This window comes from Chlorocebus sabaeus, chromosome 3, assembly GCF_047675955.1.
Source record: "Chlorocebus sabaeus isolate Y175 chromosome 3, mChlSab1.0.hap1, whole genome shotgun sequence".
In the NCBI taxonomy this organism is placed as follows: Eukaryota; Metazoa; Chordata; class Mammalia; order Primates; family Cercopithecidae; genus Chlorocebus; species Chlorocebus sabaeus.
In genome coordinates this window covers 90,046,831-90,065,069 of record NC_132906.1, presented here as the reverse complement: position 1 = coordinate 90,065,069, position 18,239 = coordinate 90,046,831, and the positions used below count along the sequence as shown (strand labels likewise).

Sequence of the window (18,239 nt, the reverse complement as noted above, 5' to 3'; positions counted from 1 at the left end):
CTCAGAAGAAGAATGCTTGACCTGGTATTAGCTTTTCTCAGTTATACATCTACTTAATGTTATAAGTATATATATTAATACTCAATATTATACCAATAATATATACTTAATATTGTACTAACAATCTCACAAAATATACTGTACTGTTGGATAAATTCAACTCTAAAGGTAATAATATAACTGATGTCTCCTTCTAAATAGTTTAAAATTAAGTAGTTAGACAGATGCAGATGTGAACAGATCCTTTTTCAGATATGGAAAATATTCACATTTCCAAACTATCGAATCCTAACACAAATTAATTTATCATGTTTCACCTGATTTTAAAAATAACATTTAATTATACAGTGAGAATGCAAAAGGTGGGTGTTGCTAGACAAACTCAGTCAGACAATGAGGCAAAAGGCAATGAAGGTTTTTATTTGTTATCCATATTAGCAGCAACACCAGAAAAATCATTAACCACCCCTCCTAGCATTGAAACTCTGACTCCACTTATCGCTTCTTCTTTTTAAATTACAATGTAAAACAAAATGAACTGCAAAATATATTTTATTTGAACTTACTGAAGTCGAAATCATAGGAACCAGATATCTAAACAAAGTTTAAACTTAAAGTTTAGATTTTAAACATAAAATTTAAACGGTTTTCTTTGTTTTGAAAAGTATATCCTTGAAAAGTATTTTGATATAGATGGGAACATTTTCATAGACTGGCATCTATTTTTCCACCTACTGTTTAATGAAGTAAACTGTTGAATGATGTAAACTGTTAAATGAAGTAAACAGTTAAAACTAATGACATAAAAGACAAGCAAAGCAAAGGAAACATGTTATAAAAGATAAGTATTACAGCATTCTTAAGTATGGTACTTTATAAAATGAAAACTGGGATGATGTCTTCTGAGATATCAACATATTTATAAGGAGTACATGGTATATGACATACTTCAGGATGCCAAGAATTTTAATTAAAACTCAACCTCTATAAAGTGAATATAAAACTAATAAGAGGAATATTTTTAAAGGTTGGGATATGTAAACTACAATAGCAGCAGTTTGAAACAGAAGAGGAAGAAATAAAGGGAAATTACATTACATTAGTATAAATGTATTCAGTAACTTCTGTTGGAGATTATGTTGTTATATATGAATAATTATAGTTATTTTTCAATCAATGCTTTACATGCATACATTGAAATTACCTGATATTAAATGTTTCTGAAATTCATTGTAGGAAGTACACATGAGCATAAACAAATGAGGATATTCTCTCTCTCCTGTGAAAAAATGTGTGGGTAATATATTACATCATAGATAGAAATTGCATACTTGAAATAACCATAAAATACTTAAATAGTACATGGATACTATTTTCAGCCAAGTTGTTTCATATTTAAATTTAAACTTTTAGTTATTTCATGTAACTACCGCAAGATTTCTACAATTTTTATTTTTTACTTTTTGTTATGTTGACCAAAAAGGAGGGAGGGCATTTAACATAAAAATAGAAAATGAATCCTGAGATTTCTCATAAATGTCTTAAGGTCCTAGAGATGTGGGTACTTGTTCCATAGTAAATTATGGACGCCACATTTTACAAAATCCTTACTGCCCCTTTGAATTGTGTCCTTCCTCCAAGATAAGAAGCTATGACTCAATTGTTCAGCATGGAATTATAGTGAAAAGCCTTTCTAGTTCTATCTTTCCCTAAATGGGCTCTGGTTTCTTGTAATTCACATGACACTCTTTGGCTGTGGCTGTCTGTTAAATTTCCTGTTTTGGACTAGTTTCAGCAAACCAAAACAAATAGCTCACAGAAAAGCCAACGGTAACTACTATTTTTTTTTTTTTTTTTGGTATATCCAGTTAGATTCTTTCTTCTTAGAGGTACACAGAAAGGGAAGAAAATAGTTACAGACATGGTATAAGTAGGTCACAGCAGTTTCAATGCACCAAAAAATGTGACATCTCCATCCAGTGATATTTGTGCATTTTCTCGTGGTATTGCAAGTTGAAGTTCATCTCCTTCTTCCAGTTTTGCAATACCTAGGAAAAAATGATTTACAAGAACTATAAGTGGTTATACAACAGAAAAGAAAAAACCTAAATAAAACTATTTTGTTCTGTAAAAAAAAAATGTTAACATAGGCATCCACACTTCAGAATATACCAGTTGGCTTCTAAACCATTGCAATTATCTTAGCCTAAAAAAATTTAGAAGAAATAAGCAAAAGGAGTTACAACAGATATGTATGAATTTATCACCTACTCTTTAAAAAATGGAGTTCCCCAAAAGAAGCCCAATATATAACTTTTTAAACAATTAGGTAAATCATGGCACATCCCTTGATAGAATATTAAATGATTAGTGATGATTTTTATTTAATTTTGTTGACAAGCAAAGTTTTCATAATAATGTTAAATAAAAACATGAATGATTACACACACACATATATATACTAGATATTCCTAATATTTTAAACATACATATGAAAAGCATAAATATTAAAAAGTGAAGAAAACACCATTTCTTAACATACCACATTTATTAATATAGTTTTTCTTGAGAGGTCAGACTATGGGTTTAAGCATTATCTGGATTACTTTTCACAACCTCTTGTATTTTGTTTTATTATATAACCATATTTGTCTTCATAATCAAAAACAACAATGAAATTTACTCTTCAAAAATGACCAATAAATCTGTGTGCGACTAATTTACAAGGACAAATGCATCTGTGAATTGGTAATACAAAATACATTCAGGGACTACACTCAATGTATCAAAAGAAAAATGTGAAGGAGAAGAAAGAGGAGGAATTAAGGGGAAGAAAAGAAATAAAGAAACGAACAGTAAAACTGTCATCTGAATTATCAATAATTGTGGCTTACTATTTTTAGAAAAGTTGCATTGTTTCATTAGCATAGTGAAAATGTACCTACATAAACACATGTGTGTTCATGTCTATTCTAACCTAAGGCCCAAAGCATGCAGATTCGCTCAGACAGCAGCCAGGAGGAGTTCATTTATTGAACATTTACTATGTACCAGGCACCCTTCCGGAAAAACCTACAGTAGTGATCAAGGATGACAAAATTTCCGTCCCCCCTGGGTATGCTTTTTTGTAATGGGCAAAGACAGACTACAACAAAAGAAAGTTTTTTAGGACTTATTACAGGTTATGTGTACACTTTCTAGAATTGACGAAACATTTGTGGACTACCTTAAGCAGTAAGAATAAAAGGATTGAGATTCATTTGTTGAACAGACTTGTCATTATCATAGAGATTGGAAATGAGCTAACATTTTGACAAAGATCATAGCTCACAGAGCATTAAGTAATATTAACTCTAAAGATTAGGTGGGTGTGAACAACTATAGAGTCTATTTATCATTTTAACACTAAGTTATTGGCTATTTCAATTCTTCCAGATTACAGCAATCAGGTATAATTTTTCATAAACATTTTATTAATACAATAAGTAATAAGATTCAGCTTTAGGTATGTAAGTGGTTCTTTGATATTATGTTGGGTTTCTTAAGTTGGCCATTCACATCTTTTCAGGTTACTATGGAAACATTTTATGTACTTATACTCTAATGTGTGGTTTTAAATGGCTTTAAATAAATTCACCCTAAAACAGATTAAAATTGCAAGCCTGAAGCTTCCTAGGGGACAGGACTCATATACAACAGTAAGCTACTAGTAATGAAAAATATTTTTAAAGTCAGGTGAATTATTCTTAAAGTAAGACACCTTAAGAAATCTAGCAGACTCCTCTAATAGCAAGTAAGTGTAAGAGGAGCAGATGATTAGAAAAATGTTTTAAAGAGTTATTTGTAAAATTTTTAGTATTAATGAATATAAATAAATAACAGATTGCAGTAGTCTCACCATTTATAAATATTTTGCAACTCCAAACTAGTAGTCAGCACTGGGTGAAGGGAAACATCTCTTTATGCAAATTAGGGAATTCTAATTTTATAAACTTCCTCATCTCCCCACCAATGCTATCTGTGGCTGCAGATCCAGAATGACATCATTTCCATCATTAGAAACTATTTTTCTTAGTTTCTAACTGACTTATTGGGCATTTGTTTGTAAATGCCTTTGAAATACAGTATTTCAAAATGCATAGCCAGTCTCCATTCCTGTGTGTCACACGGTCATTCATAGTAAACATCTGGAACTGAAGCCATTCCTCAGGGTTCTGGATTTTTACAAAATCAACAGAGAAAATAAATGTCTTTAAGGTAAATATTTTTCTTTAAAACCAGCCTGGATTAATTTTAAATCACCCTTGAAAAATAAAATGAAGGAAATGTTGGCAATTACAGCTGAAACAGACCTGAGGTTTACAAGACCTGCCCTGCTCTCCCTCTCACTGCACCTGGGTGCAAAGGTAGGTTTGCTTCTACACTTTCACATTCCTAAGTCACCTGTCTGGTGTCCACTGACACAAGATGTCACCTGTGTGAGAAAGAAGCCATTGTACAACTTTCCCTTACCCTCAAACCTGGCCAGGGGCATTTCTTCCACAGCATGCAAGAAGAGGTTTGGTTGCTCCCATTGTGGAATCAGACTGGCTGGTTTAAACCGAGTCTAAAAATTAGTAGCTGTGCAACCTGGGACAAGTTACCTCTCTGTGTCTAGATCCTTACTCTCTTAAATGGGAAGATTAAATAAGCATGCATATATAAAATGCAGAAAAGAGTGCCTGGCCAGTGGTAATCACTCTATCATTGTCTGATATTATTATTGTTGTTATTAAGGGTTGAAGAAAATATATTTGAATTTTTCTCAGTGTAGAAGTTACTATGTAGAAGTACTATGTACAATGTAGAAGTTGTTATGAAGTTACTACCCTTTCTAAATGTATATAAAGATGGTAAAGTTATTAGTAATAATTCCATCTTTCTCAATTAAAACAGACTAGCTTATCATTCAAGATTTAAAAAACACAATATATTGAGGAATGCCTTTCTGTCTGTTCGTATTTTAGGGCACCATCCTTTCATTTTTGCATTTTGCAGCTCAGATTTTTCATCAAACTCTCTTCATTTCACAATTAGCAGGGTGTGAGAACTATTATTTACCAGCTGAATAGCAGGAATTATTGGGTAGTGTTTCAGGCATATTTTGAATACATCGAAACAAAGTCACCAGACTCAATTCATCCCCAAAGACATGGACTTTTTTCCTCTGAATTAGATGTCCCATGGCGTAGGTCTTATCAGTGTATAAAACCTGAGAAACAGACCAAAAAACTTTGTCAGAAATGAACACAAAATGGGAGGCTTCAGACAGTAACATCAGAATTAGGGTTTGAACCTACCTGACCATATATAAAAAAGTAACCAGTTTCTTTGACCAATATTTTATTCTCTTTTTCTTCTAGGGCACTTCCCCTTTTAAAGCTGAGAAGCCATGGAACAAATGTGTAAGATCCTGCAATGAAGAGAATCATTTATAAGGAAAGAAACCAAGAAAGGCAGTTTTCACCTCCACCTCCATTTAGTTGTTAAGCTACCTCTGAAACTTAGAAGATAATTCCATCCTAAAAAAAAAAAAAAAAAAGAAGAAGAAGAAGAAGAAGAAGACAAGTCACATTACTGCATTGGATTCTTTGCCATCACTTATACATTAACCTGGGTTAATATATCAGATACAAGAACCCGAGAGCTAACTCTTTATATGAATGTCTGGGTTTTCCCTTTATTGGTCCATATTTCGGCTATTTCATAATAAAGGCTGGTCTGGATAAGAGAGTTTGAACAAAAAGTGGACAAAATTTCTCTGAATAACACACTAGTAGAGATTTTCCTTTGATTCTCAGAGAGGAAAGAGTATGTGAAGAGTTTGGCAAAAGCTTTCCGGAGAAAGAAATCTCTGCATTCCTTGGCCCAAATGTGGCAACAGAAGGGAGCCTATGGGAGAAAGAAGAAAGTGACTAAGACACAACCTTTACTAAGAACAGTCAAGGAACTTTTAACAATGATCTATGATATTTGAGTTTCAATGGCTTCTGCTCAGTTCACTGATAATTCTCCTCCATTACCCATCAAAAATCACTTGGGGAGTGACAAGGAGGCCGCTGTGCTCAAGGGTGAGATGAAAGGGACAGAGAGAAGACAGTAGCCATCAGTGAATAGGCACATGGGGGACTACATTGCTGAGCCAGAATCTGTAAGTGCGTTCGGACATCAAAACCCATTAAGAGAGCAGAGACACTCCTTTCCTGTGAATTCATACTTTACATTCCCTGGATTTCTCGTGGATGTGTCATGTGACTATCTGAGGAAAGAGTGAGCCCTAAGGCTAGAGGTTGGGAAATTTGGGGAGTGTAAATTAAGTGATGTAAAATGAATAAAAAGAAGATTAGGGGGACTGTAATATAAGGATAAAATAGTAAAACAGAGCTGTGGAAGTTAGTCTAGAATCATACTTTAAATGTCCCTGTATAATTCGTAATGGTGGACCATACCTGTGTCCAAATTTCATCCTGATCACAGCAAAAATGAAAACAAAATCAATAATAAAATTCAGAGTCCACAACAGACAATAGGCTAGAAGCCAAAGAAGATAACAATTCTTCTAGAATTGAGATTAAAGAGCATTTTTTTCCTGTAGGTTTTCATGAGGGGCACAGGATGATGTGGTAGTTAACAACGTGCTCACATTCCGTACATACAACCGCCAAGTGTACGTGCCTTCTTCACATAGTGTTTCCAAGGCAGACCAAGTATATTTAAACTTTTTCCAAATAAAATTCTTTTTTGATCTTATGTTTTAATTGACAGATAAAATTGTACATACTTGTCATGTATAACATGATGTCTTGAAATATGTAGGCATTGTGCAATGACTGAGTCAAGCAAATTAAAATATACGTTACCTCGTATAGTTGTCATTTTTGTGGTGAGAACACAATATCTACTCATTTAGCATTTTTCAAGAATACATTCCATTAACTGTAGTCACCATGTTGTACAAGAGATCTCTTGAACGTATTCCTCCAGTCTATCTGAAATTTTGTGACCTTTGACCAACATCTTTTCACCCCCACCCCCACCACCATGCCACTAGTCAACACCATTCTACCCTCTACTTCTTTGAATTTGACTTCTTTTAGATTCCACATATACATCAGATCATGTATTTGTCTTTCTGTGCTTATTTCACTTGTTCTAATGTCCTCCAAGTTCATCCATGTTACTGAAAACAACAAGGTTTCCTTCTTTTTATGCTGAATAGTATTCCACTGTGTATATATCGCACATTTTCCTCATCCGTTCATCTGCAGATGGATACTTAGGTTGATTTAGTATCTTGGCTATTGTGAATAATTCTGCCATAAACATTGAAGTACAGATATCTCATCTATGGTCACACCACTCTGAATGCACTGTATCTTGTCTGACCTCAGGAGCTAAGCAGGGTGGGGCATGGTTAGTCCTTGGGCGAGAGACATCTCTTTGACACACTGATTTCATTTTCTTTGGATATATACTTGGTAGTGGGATTGATGGATCATATGGTATTTCATTTTTAATTTTTAAAGAAACTTTTATACTATTTTCCATAATGGCTACACTAATTTATATTCCCAGTCCAAATAAGATTCTTGAGGGAAGAATGTAAAATCAGAACCACATATTTCTGATTGTTTCTAAGGAATAAGAATCCTAGGTGACAACAAAACAAACTACATTGTAAATTCAAGTTGAAATAAATAACATTTCCTTAGTCAGACCTTTGAGTTCCTATTACCATAGACAGAGGGAGGAAAGATGTCAGGGAGAGTGGGGAGGAAGGATGGAGGATCTATGAGTGGATCAAGAAACTTCCCAGGTCTTCTTCAGCACATGCTCTTGTCAACCTGTGCTTCTTGCTCACTCCCAGGAGCCACATCCATCACTGTTTCTCACCAAGGGTGAATGTGCCCTGATATGGGCAGGTCTCATCATCCTAAGTGGCTTTTCCCAAAGAAGGGAACATTTTCCTTAAAAGAAAAGCCCTCTTGTATAGTAATAGTTAACACAAGATCACCTCAATGACAAATTACAAAGGCAAAATCATCATCGCCTCTTTTATGATATAATTTCAGTGAAAAGATTATAATAAAATAGTTTTTAATTTTGTTTAAATGACATAATGTATGCCAAGCACTTTTTGGAGTGCTGAAAAATGAGAAAGAGTTAATACAGTTACTGCTGATATTGTAAAACACAAACTGATGATTTCACCAAGGCAGTTGCTTTCATAGCTTAATGATATTCATTTGATGCTTAGAGTGAAGAGAGATTTTTAAAAAATAATACACTTGATAGATACTAAATTTTCTGAGCTAAACGGCCCTTTGTGTTTGGTTCCGTCATTTTCCCAGGGCTTAATATCATGACTGACCCACTGTAGACATGCAGCAAATATTTATTAATTAATTAAAATTTAAACATAATATAATTAAAAATAGCAATGTACTGTAAAAATTAATTGCAGTTATTCAATTGTTTTTTTTAAAGCATTTTACTACCAAGTTACTGAAATTCTTGTAATGAAATGCCCTCCATCATAGAGCTAGTATATTCTCTTAAATTGAAGTAAAATACAAATTTCTAAAACCACTTGTTTACATCTGGCTAGAGATATTTGTTTACTAAAATTTTCATAATAATTTAGATTGATTTCTTAGATTTTTTACATTCAATTAATATCTACATAATTAAAGACCCACTTCTTAGTAAATGTCACTGGTGTATTGTCAGCATAGAAAATAAAACAAGTACATGGTAGGTCTCTATTCTTACTGTCTCTTAATATTTTATTTAGGCATTTTATCATCTCTTCTGGCAATAATATTATTAAAGTGATAGAGAACATGTTTACTTATTTTTATTTTTATTTATTGTCTTTATTCCTCCCACATCCACACACACACATATGCACACCCACATACTTACCTGGGCTCTCTGCAAACAGGAGATAAAGACTAAGGTTAACCACAGACAGCCTAGTGAAGGGTTGAAGAAATACCCCGGTTCAGAGGCTGTTAGTAAACACTAAGAGAGATTTTTATTTTTGTTTTTCGACTTCTAATGTTTAACAAAATCTCTGTCAGGATGAAGATTAGCAATAAAATAATCTCTATCAGGCCGAGAAAACAGATAATAGAAGAAAGACTCCTGTGTCCACACAGGACAAGGAATAGAGGCTAGGCCAAAAAAAAAAAAAAAAAAGTACTTAGGAAAAATTGCTAAACAAGTGAACAACTGCAGTCCACATCAATTAACAACAGAAAATCCTGAGGATGGGAGTAATTTTGAGTTCCAGATGTGCTACATTGTAACATCCAAACTGCCCAGTTTTCAAGAAGAAACTTCAAGGCATACAAAGAAAGAAAATTTTGAACTACTCAGTGGACCAAAAGAATAAAGTCATTATTACAAGATTAATACTCAATAGCGAATCACTTTTCTACCAGTGATCTAACTCTTTTCTACCAGTAATGAACAAGTGGAATTTGAAATTAAAAATACAATGGCATTTAGATGATTACCTCAAAAAAATGAAATACTTAGGAATAATCCAACAAAATATGTAAAAGACTTAAATAACTAAATAAATGGAGAGATACTCCATGTTTATAAATAGGAAGACTTAATATTGTCAAGATGTCAGTTCTTCCTGTAGATTCAATGCAATGGTGTTTTTTTGTTGTTTTTTTTTTTTGTTTTTGTTTTTTTCCGAGTCTTGCTCTGTCACCCAGGCTGGAGACAGGGGCACGATCTTGGCTTACTGCACCTTCCGCCTCCTGGGTTCAAGTGATTCTCCTGCCTCAGCCTCCGGAGAAGCTGGGACTACAGGCACGCGCCACCATGCCCGGCTGGCTAATTTTTGTATTTTTAGTAGAGAGGAGGTTTCACCATATTGGCCAGGCTGGTCTCAAACTCCTGACCTCGTGATCCCAACTTGGCCTCCCAAAGTGCTGGGATTACAGGCATGAGCCACTGTGTCCGGGTGACTCAATGCAATTCTTAATCAAAATCAAAGCAAGTTGAATATCAACAAACTGGGTCTAAAGAATATATGGAGAAGCAAAAGACAGAAATGCCAACATAATACTAAAAGATAAGAACAAAGTGGGAGAACTAACACTACTCTACTTCAAGACTTACTATAAACCTACAGTAATCGAGACAATGTGGTATTATTGAAATAAGAGAAAAACAGATTATCGAAACAATATAAAGAGCCTAAAACTAGACTCACATATAATCAACAGATCATTGACAAAGGGCAAAGGCAATATGATAAAGAAAAGATAGTTTCTTTTAAAAAAATAGCACCAGCACAACTGAACATCCACATGTTAAAAATAAATAAATAAATTGAAACACACACATTGATTTTAATAAGATTTGGAATCTTTTAGTCTTTACCCTCCTTGAAGTTTACTGAACTTTTTAGATGTGCAAATTTATGACTTTCTTCAACATTGGAAAGAGTTTGGCCATTATTTCTCCAAATATTCTGTTTTCAAATTTTATCTCTCTTCTTCTATGACTCTCATAATGCATATGTTTAATGTATCCTGGGGGGTCTCTTATAATCTGTTCACTTTTCTTTATTATTTTTTAACTTCATTTTTAGAGCCATTTTAAATTCACAGAAAAACTGAGAGGAAGGTACAGTGATATCTCATAGACCTCATACTCCCTACAGATGCATAGCCTCCTCCATTATCAAAATCCCCCACCAGAGTGGTACATTTGTTACAGTTGATAAAACTACACTGTTGTATTATGGAGGAAACTTAAATTTCTATTACTAAAAAAAAAAAAAAAAAAAAAAAGAAGTGAAAATAAAAATGTTACATACTGGGCAATTCCAACTACATGGCACTCTGGAAAAGTTAAAACTATAGAGACATTTTAAAAATGCCATTTCCAGGGGATAAGCAGCGGAAAGGGAAAGGTAGTTGGAGTGAAGCACAGAGAATTTTCAGGACAGTGAAAATACTCTAATACTACAATGGTGGATACATGCCATTATACATTTGTGCTAATCTATAGAAAGTACAACACTAAGGCGAACCCTGATGTAAACCCTGGACTCTGGATGATAATGATATATTAGTGTAAGTTTATCAGTTGTAACAAATGTATCACTGTGGTGGGGGATTTGATAATGGGGGAGGATATGCATCAGTAGGGAATATGAGGTTGATGAGATATCTCTCTACCTTCCTCTCAATTTTTCTGTGAATCTAAAATGGCTCTAAAGATAAAGTTAAAATAAAAAAGAATAAAGAAAGGCGAACAGATTATAAGAGACCCCCAGGATACATTAAGCAGATGAACATATGCATTATGAGAGTTACAGAAAGAGAAGAGAGAGAAAATATGAAAAAAGAATATTTGGAGAAATAATGGCCAAACTCTTTCCAATGTTGAAAAAAGTCATAAATGTACACATCTGAAAAAATTCAATGAACTCCAAGAAGGGTAAACACAAAAGATTCCTACCAAGACTTATTAAAATCAAGCTATTAAAAGATAATGACAAGGAGGAGATCTTGAAAGCAGAGAGGCAATTCATCAAATATAAAATATGCTCAATAAGATTAATAGCTGATTTGTCATCAAAAACCATGGAGGCCAGAAGGCAGGGGAATTACATATTTAAAGTACTGAATGAAAAACACTGTCTACCCTGTATTCCATATGTGGGAAAAGATCCTTAAAATGTGAAGAAAAATTAAGGTGTTCTCAAATAAAGAAAAACTGAGGGAGTTCACTGGCAGCAGACTTACCCTGTGAGAAATGCTAAAGTAGATAGAAATTAAAAAGAAAAAAAAACAAACAACAACAACAAAAAACACTAACTGAAAGATATATGAAGAAATAAAGAATAGAAGTAAAGGTACATACGTAGGTAAATATAAAAGCCATTGTAAGTGTATTTTTAGTTTTTAACTTCTCTTTTGTTTCCTATACTATTTAAAAGACAAATACATAAAATGATAATTATTAATTTATGTTAAGGACTTACAGTGTTTAAGGGTATATTTTGTGACAATAACAACATAAGAGAGAAGCTAAGTTGTTATCAATTCAAACCACAGTGTTATAAATTTAGGATGTTTATTGTAATCACCAGAATAACAACCATGATAATAACTTTTTAAAATGCACAAAAAGAAATTAAGAGAAAAACAAAATGGTGTACTTATAAAGGTATATTAAAAACAAAATAAAGAATAAATAAAGGAATTGAGGAACAAAACTTATAAAAAAACAAACAGCAACATAGTAATTCTTTCCTTATCAGTAATCACTTTAAATATAAATGAACTGAATTTAAATTTGGCAATTAAAATACAGAGATTGGCAAAATAAATTTTTAAAAGCCCAAACTCATGATCTAATTATATTCTGCCTACTAGAGACTCACTTCAGATTCAAAAACACAAACAGGTTTTTGTGTTTCAAGGTTTCAAGATCAAAGGATGACAAATATGCCTCCTTGCAAATAGCAGCCAAAGAGAACAGCGATGGCTAATACTGATATCAGAATAAATACATGTTAAGCCAAAAATTTTTATGAGACAAAGAGAGTATTAAATATTGATAATAGAGTTAATTTATCAAGAATACCTAATAATTATAAACATCACTCAACAGAACCTCAAGATATAAGCAGATATTGGCGGAACTGAAAGGAGAAATAGACATTTCTATAGTAACAGCTGAAGATTTCAGTATCTTACCTGAAATAACAGCTAGACCATCTAGGGAAGAGATCAGTAAGGCAATAGTGAACTTCAACAACACTGTAAACTAACTGAACCTAACAGACATATAGAAAACACTCCACCCAAAATCAGCAGAATACATATTCTCACGTGCACATGAACATTCACCAAGATAGACCATGCTGTGCAACAAAATAATTCTCATTAGATTTTAAAATATTTAAATTCTACAAATATATTTTATTTTAAAAAGATATGCTTTTCATCCTTTGACCTTGAAACCTGTTTATGTTTTTCAGTCTGAAATGAATCTCTAGTAAGCATTCATTCTAGCTACCTTCAATAACATAAGGAAAATCGGAAAACTCACAAATAAGTGAAAATTGAACAAATTCTGAAACAACAAACTGATCTATGAATAAATCACAGAAGAAAATAGAAAATACTTTGAGATGATTGAAAATAAAAACACAACATAGCAATATTCATAGGAAGCAGTGAAAGTAGCACTCAGAAAGAAACGTACAACTGTAAATATGTCAAAAAATATCTCAACTCAATATTCTAAGTTCAGCTTAAGGAAATAGAAATAGAAGAGGAAACTAAACCCAAAATTGACAGAATGAAGAAAATAATAAAGATCAGATAATATAATAAAGAAGGTAATAATAAAGAAGGTAGATGGAATAGACATTGGAAAAAGGGCTGGGTGCGGTGGCTCACACCTGTAATCCCAGCACTTTGAGAGGCCAAGGTGGGTGAATTATTTGAGGTAAGGAGTTGGAGACCAGCCTGACCAACATGGTGAAACCCTGTCTCTACTATAAAAAAAAAAAAAAAAAAAAAAAAAAAAAAAAAAAAATTAGCTAGGTGTGGTGGCACATGCCTGTAGTCCCAGCTACTTGGGAGTCTGAGGCAGGAGAATCACTTGAACCTGGGAGGCGAAAGTTGCAGTGAGCCGAGATTGCACCATTGCACTCCAACCTGGGTGATAGATACTCCACCTCAAAAAAAAAAAAAAAAAAAAAAAGACCAGGAAAAGACTGGAAACAGTAACACTGAACATTGGTTTTTTGAAAAATATGAACAAAGATAACAATCATTTAGCTACATTGACCAATAAAAAAGACTCCAATTAATAAAATCACTAAAGAAATGGAGGCATTGTTAATGGCCTATTAGAAATAAAATGTTTATACCTTTTTATTATTTATAATAATTGTACTCCAACAAATTAGATAATGTAGATGAAAGGGACAAATTCCTGGAAACACACACAAATACCAAAATTGACTCAAAAAATAAATTTAAAAATCTAAACAGACCTATAACCTGTATAGAGTTTAAATTAATCCAAGTCTTCCCTCAAAATTCATAACTAGATGACTTTATTGGTGAATTTTACTAGACATTTAAAGAAAAATTAACATCAATCTTCTCAAACTCTTCCACAAAACAATAAAAGAGAAGGGAACAATTGCTAACTTGTTCTGTACATCTAGAATTACACTGATACCAATGCCAGACAAAGACACCACAAAAAACTACAGGCCACAATCAATCATGAATATAAATGTAATAATCCTCAAGACTACCCTAACATCAGAAACAAGACTATGTCTGCATTTACCACTGCTATTCAACATATACCGGAAATTTTAAAAAACTCCAAATGCAAGGAGAGCAGTAAAACGATCTCTATTTGCAAATATCATAATCCTATATGTAGAAAATTTTCAGCCAGGCGTGGTGGCTCACGCCTGTAATATCAACACTTACTGGTATTACTTATTGGTAACACTTATTGGGAGGCTGAGGCAGGCAGATCTCTTGAGGTCAGAAGTTTGAGATCTGCCTAGCCAAATATGGTTAAACCCTGTTTCTACTGAAAATACAAAAATTAGCTGGGTGTGGTGGCACGCACCTGTAATCCCAGCTACTTGGGAGGCTGAGGTACAAGAATCACTTGAACCCCGGAGGCAAAGGTTGCTGTGAGCCCAGATCATGCCATTGCACTCCAGCCTGGGCAACAGAGCAAAACTCCATGTCAAAAAAAAAAAAAAAAAAAAAAAAAAAATCCATGAATTTACAAAAAAATCTACTAAAACTAATCAATGAATTCAGTTAAGTTGCAGGGTACAAGATCAACACTCAAAAATCTGTTGTGTTTCAATAACCAGGAATGAATAATCTAAAAATGAAATTTTAAAAAAGAATCCCATTTACACTAGCATCTGTTATGGACTGAATATTTCTGTCACCCAAAATTGATATGTTGAAATTTTAACTTCCAATGTGATGGTATTAGGGGATGGTGCCTTTGGGAAATAATCAGGTCATGGTGGCACAGTCTTTATGATGGGTTAGTGTACTTACACGAAAAGACATAAGAACTTGCTTTTGTCTCTGTTCTCAGTCATGTGAAAACACAATGAAAAGACCACCATTCACAAACCAAATCTGTTGGCACCTTAATCTTGAATTTTCCAGCCTCCAGAAGTGTGAGAAATACATTACTATTGTTTAAGCCACTCAGTCTACTGGAATTTGTTATAGCAAACTGAACTGACAAAACAGCATTCAAAAGAACATAACACCTAAGAGTAAATTTACCCAAGGACATAAAACACTTTAACACTAAACACTACAAAAGATTGCTATAAGAAATGATAGGACATATGAATAAAAGAGAAGATATCTTGTGTTCATGGATTGATAGATTTAGTTTTGTTAAGATGGCAGTAATACTCAATATTATGTACAGATTCAGTCTAATCCATATACAAATTTCAGTGACTTTTTATTTTCCAAAATGAAAAAGCCAGCCTTACAATTCATTTGTTATTGCAAAAGAGTACTGAATAGCCAAAACAATCTTAAAAATAAATAACAAAATTGAAAGATTCACTATTCTAAATTTCAAAGTTTACTATAACTTTAACAGTAATCCAAATAGTATGGTGGTCCAGCATAAGGCAAAGCATATAAACAAACAAAATAAAATTGAGAGTACAGAAATAAACCCATGCATCTATGTCCAACTGATTTTTAACAAGTGTGCCAAGACCATTCAATGTGGAAGAAATCATCTTCAACAAATGATGTTGGGACAACTAGATATCCTCATGCTAAAAGATGATTTTGGACCTCTGCTTCACACCATATACAAAAATGAATTAAAATAGATCAATTGCCTAAAGATAAGACATAAAGCTACAAGACTCTTAGAAGAAAACATATGGGTGAATCATGATGTTGAATTTGGTGTGAGTTCTTCAATGATGACACTAAAATCACAAGAAACCAAAAAAGATAAGTTTTACTTCATTTATCTAATGCACAATACTCTTGTGCCTCAAATGACATTCTTGAGAAAGTAAAAGACGATCCACAAAATAGGAGACAATACTTGCAAATCAGATACTTGATAAGGGTCTTGTATCCATAATATATAAGGAAGTTTTACAACTCAACAACAAAAAGACAAACAACTCAATTAAAAAATGGACAATGTACTTGGATAGATATTTTTCCAAAGAAGATATACAAAAACCAAAAAGTACATGAAAAGATGCTCAACACCATCAGTCATGAGGAAAATGCAAATAAATACCAAAATAAGGTATGGCTTCACACCCACTAGGAAGGCAGTAATAATAAAAACATTGAAAATAAGATGTGTTGGTGAGGATGTGAAAAAATTAGAACACTTGTACACTGCTGGGGGGAATGCAAAATTGTGCAGCACTGTAGAGAACAGGCTGACATTTTCTCAGCAATTCTACTCATCGATGTCTACTCCAAATAATTGAAAAGAGGCACTCAGGAAGTACTTTATGCAAATGTTCACAGGATCACTACTCACAATAGCCAAAAGGGGGTAAAAAACCAAATGCCCATTCATAAAATTATGGCTTACATATAATAGAAAAATATACATTCATACAGAGGAATGAAGTATGAATACATGCTAGAATGTGGGTGAACCTCAAAACATTATACTAAGTGAAAGAAGTCAGGAATTAAAAGTCATGTATTGTATGATTGCATGTATATAAACCATCTGAAATAGGTGAATCCACAGAGACAGAAAGCAGATTGCCGGTTACAGGGGCATGGGGAGACAGAGAAATGGTGACTGACTGCTTAATGGATACAGGATTTTGTCTGGGGCTGAAGAAAATATTTTGGAACCAGAGAGAGTTGGTGGTTGTAAAATATTGTGAATACTACATGAGAATGAATTGTGCATTTAATTTTATGTTATACGAATTGAATTTCAATAAAAAAGATATAACTGAAAAGGTATATACCCCGCTTATTTAGCATTTAGTAGTCTACACTAACAGAAAAAGCAAAGCAAATAGCCTACGTAGTAAGCAACCTTTCTATAAAACAGAAACTCTTTTGTTAACGTGAAAAACAGTACACGGTATAGCACAATATGATGAATGAAAGCCAAATACATTTCTGAAATAAGTAAACGTAAATTGATTTATATCACCCAATAAATGAAAATTATTTTAAGATGAGATAAGAAAACAAAGAGCAACTCTGTTTGGCATACATGGCAAACACAGAAAAGTTATTTCAGAGAAGTTAAAAGTAAAATTTTGGGCAAAGTCATGCTAGGGAAATACAATCCAAAAATAAAAAGAAAACATTTTAACCTTAATATTGAAAAGACATATCATGGAATTCAAGGTTTTTATACACAAAAAGAACAACCAGCTGGAAAATATAAAGAAAGAAAATGTTTCTATTTATCATAGCATTTGAAAAGGTAGAATGATATTAATAAGAAATACACAAGAACTTCTTGAAGAAAATTTCAATACATATTAAAAGAAACAAAAGGAGACTAAACAAATATAAATATATATCATGTTCTTGGATTGGATTTGATTTGTACATCATGAGGGTATTTTTCTTAATTTATAAATATGAAATTCAAAAAAACACACAAAAAACCAGCAGGCATTTTTCTTTTTCCTTTTAACTAGGTAAATTACCTAGCTGATTTTATAGTTCCTATATTTAATTTAAAAAACGGAAAAATTCTAGAAGTGAAAAGAAAAAAATGAGCGAATTAAAATTACCAGAAAATAAAACAAAGCCTTAGGAACCAAAATGCCATTGTATTGGGGTGCATAAACAGACATTCAGTCAACATGATATAACAGAAAAGTATTTTAAAAGTGAAAAAAACATAGACTAAACACGGGAATTTAATAAAAGTTAAAGTTAATATCTTCAAGCAGTATGGAAAAGATGGATGATTAAAAAATCTTGTGATGCCCTCACGGGGGAAAATTAAGTTGGTTGCATACCTCACATCTTATACTAGGATAAATTGCAAATAGATACATTATTTAAAGGTAGAAAATAACTATAAAGGTTTCAGAAGGAACGTGAGATCTTTCCTTAACATGTTTAAACATAAAAGGCCTTTCTAATCACAACCCCAAATCCAGAATCCTT

The 18,239-nt window shown here is 33.0% G+C and overlaps 1 protein-coding gene across 1 annotated transcript in view; it reads right to left on the bottom strand.

Moving 5' to 3' along the window:
* Positions 1-399: 399 nt before the first annotated feature.
* Positions 400-18,239, bottom strand: part of TNFSF13B (TNF superfamily member 13b) — a 37,431-nt gene continuing 19,591 nt past the window's right edge. The window contains exons 4-6 of the mRNA XM_007960868.3: positions 5,340-5,452; positions 5,101-5,251; positions 400-2,048 (exon numbers count right to left, since the gene is read on the bottom strand). Of these exons, the coding sequence (XP_007959059.1) occupies positions 1,936-2,048; positions 5,101-5,251; positions 5,340-5,452 (377 nt within the window). The 3' untranslated portion in view covers positions 400-1,935. The remainder of the gene's footprint in view (positions 2,049-5,100; positions 5,252-5,339; positions 5,453-18,239) is intronic.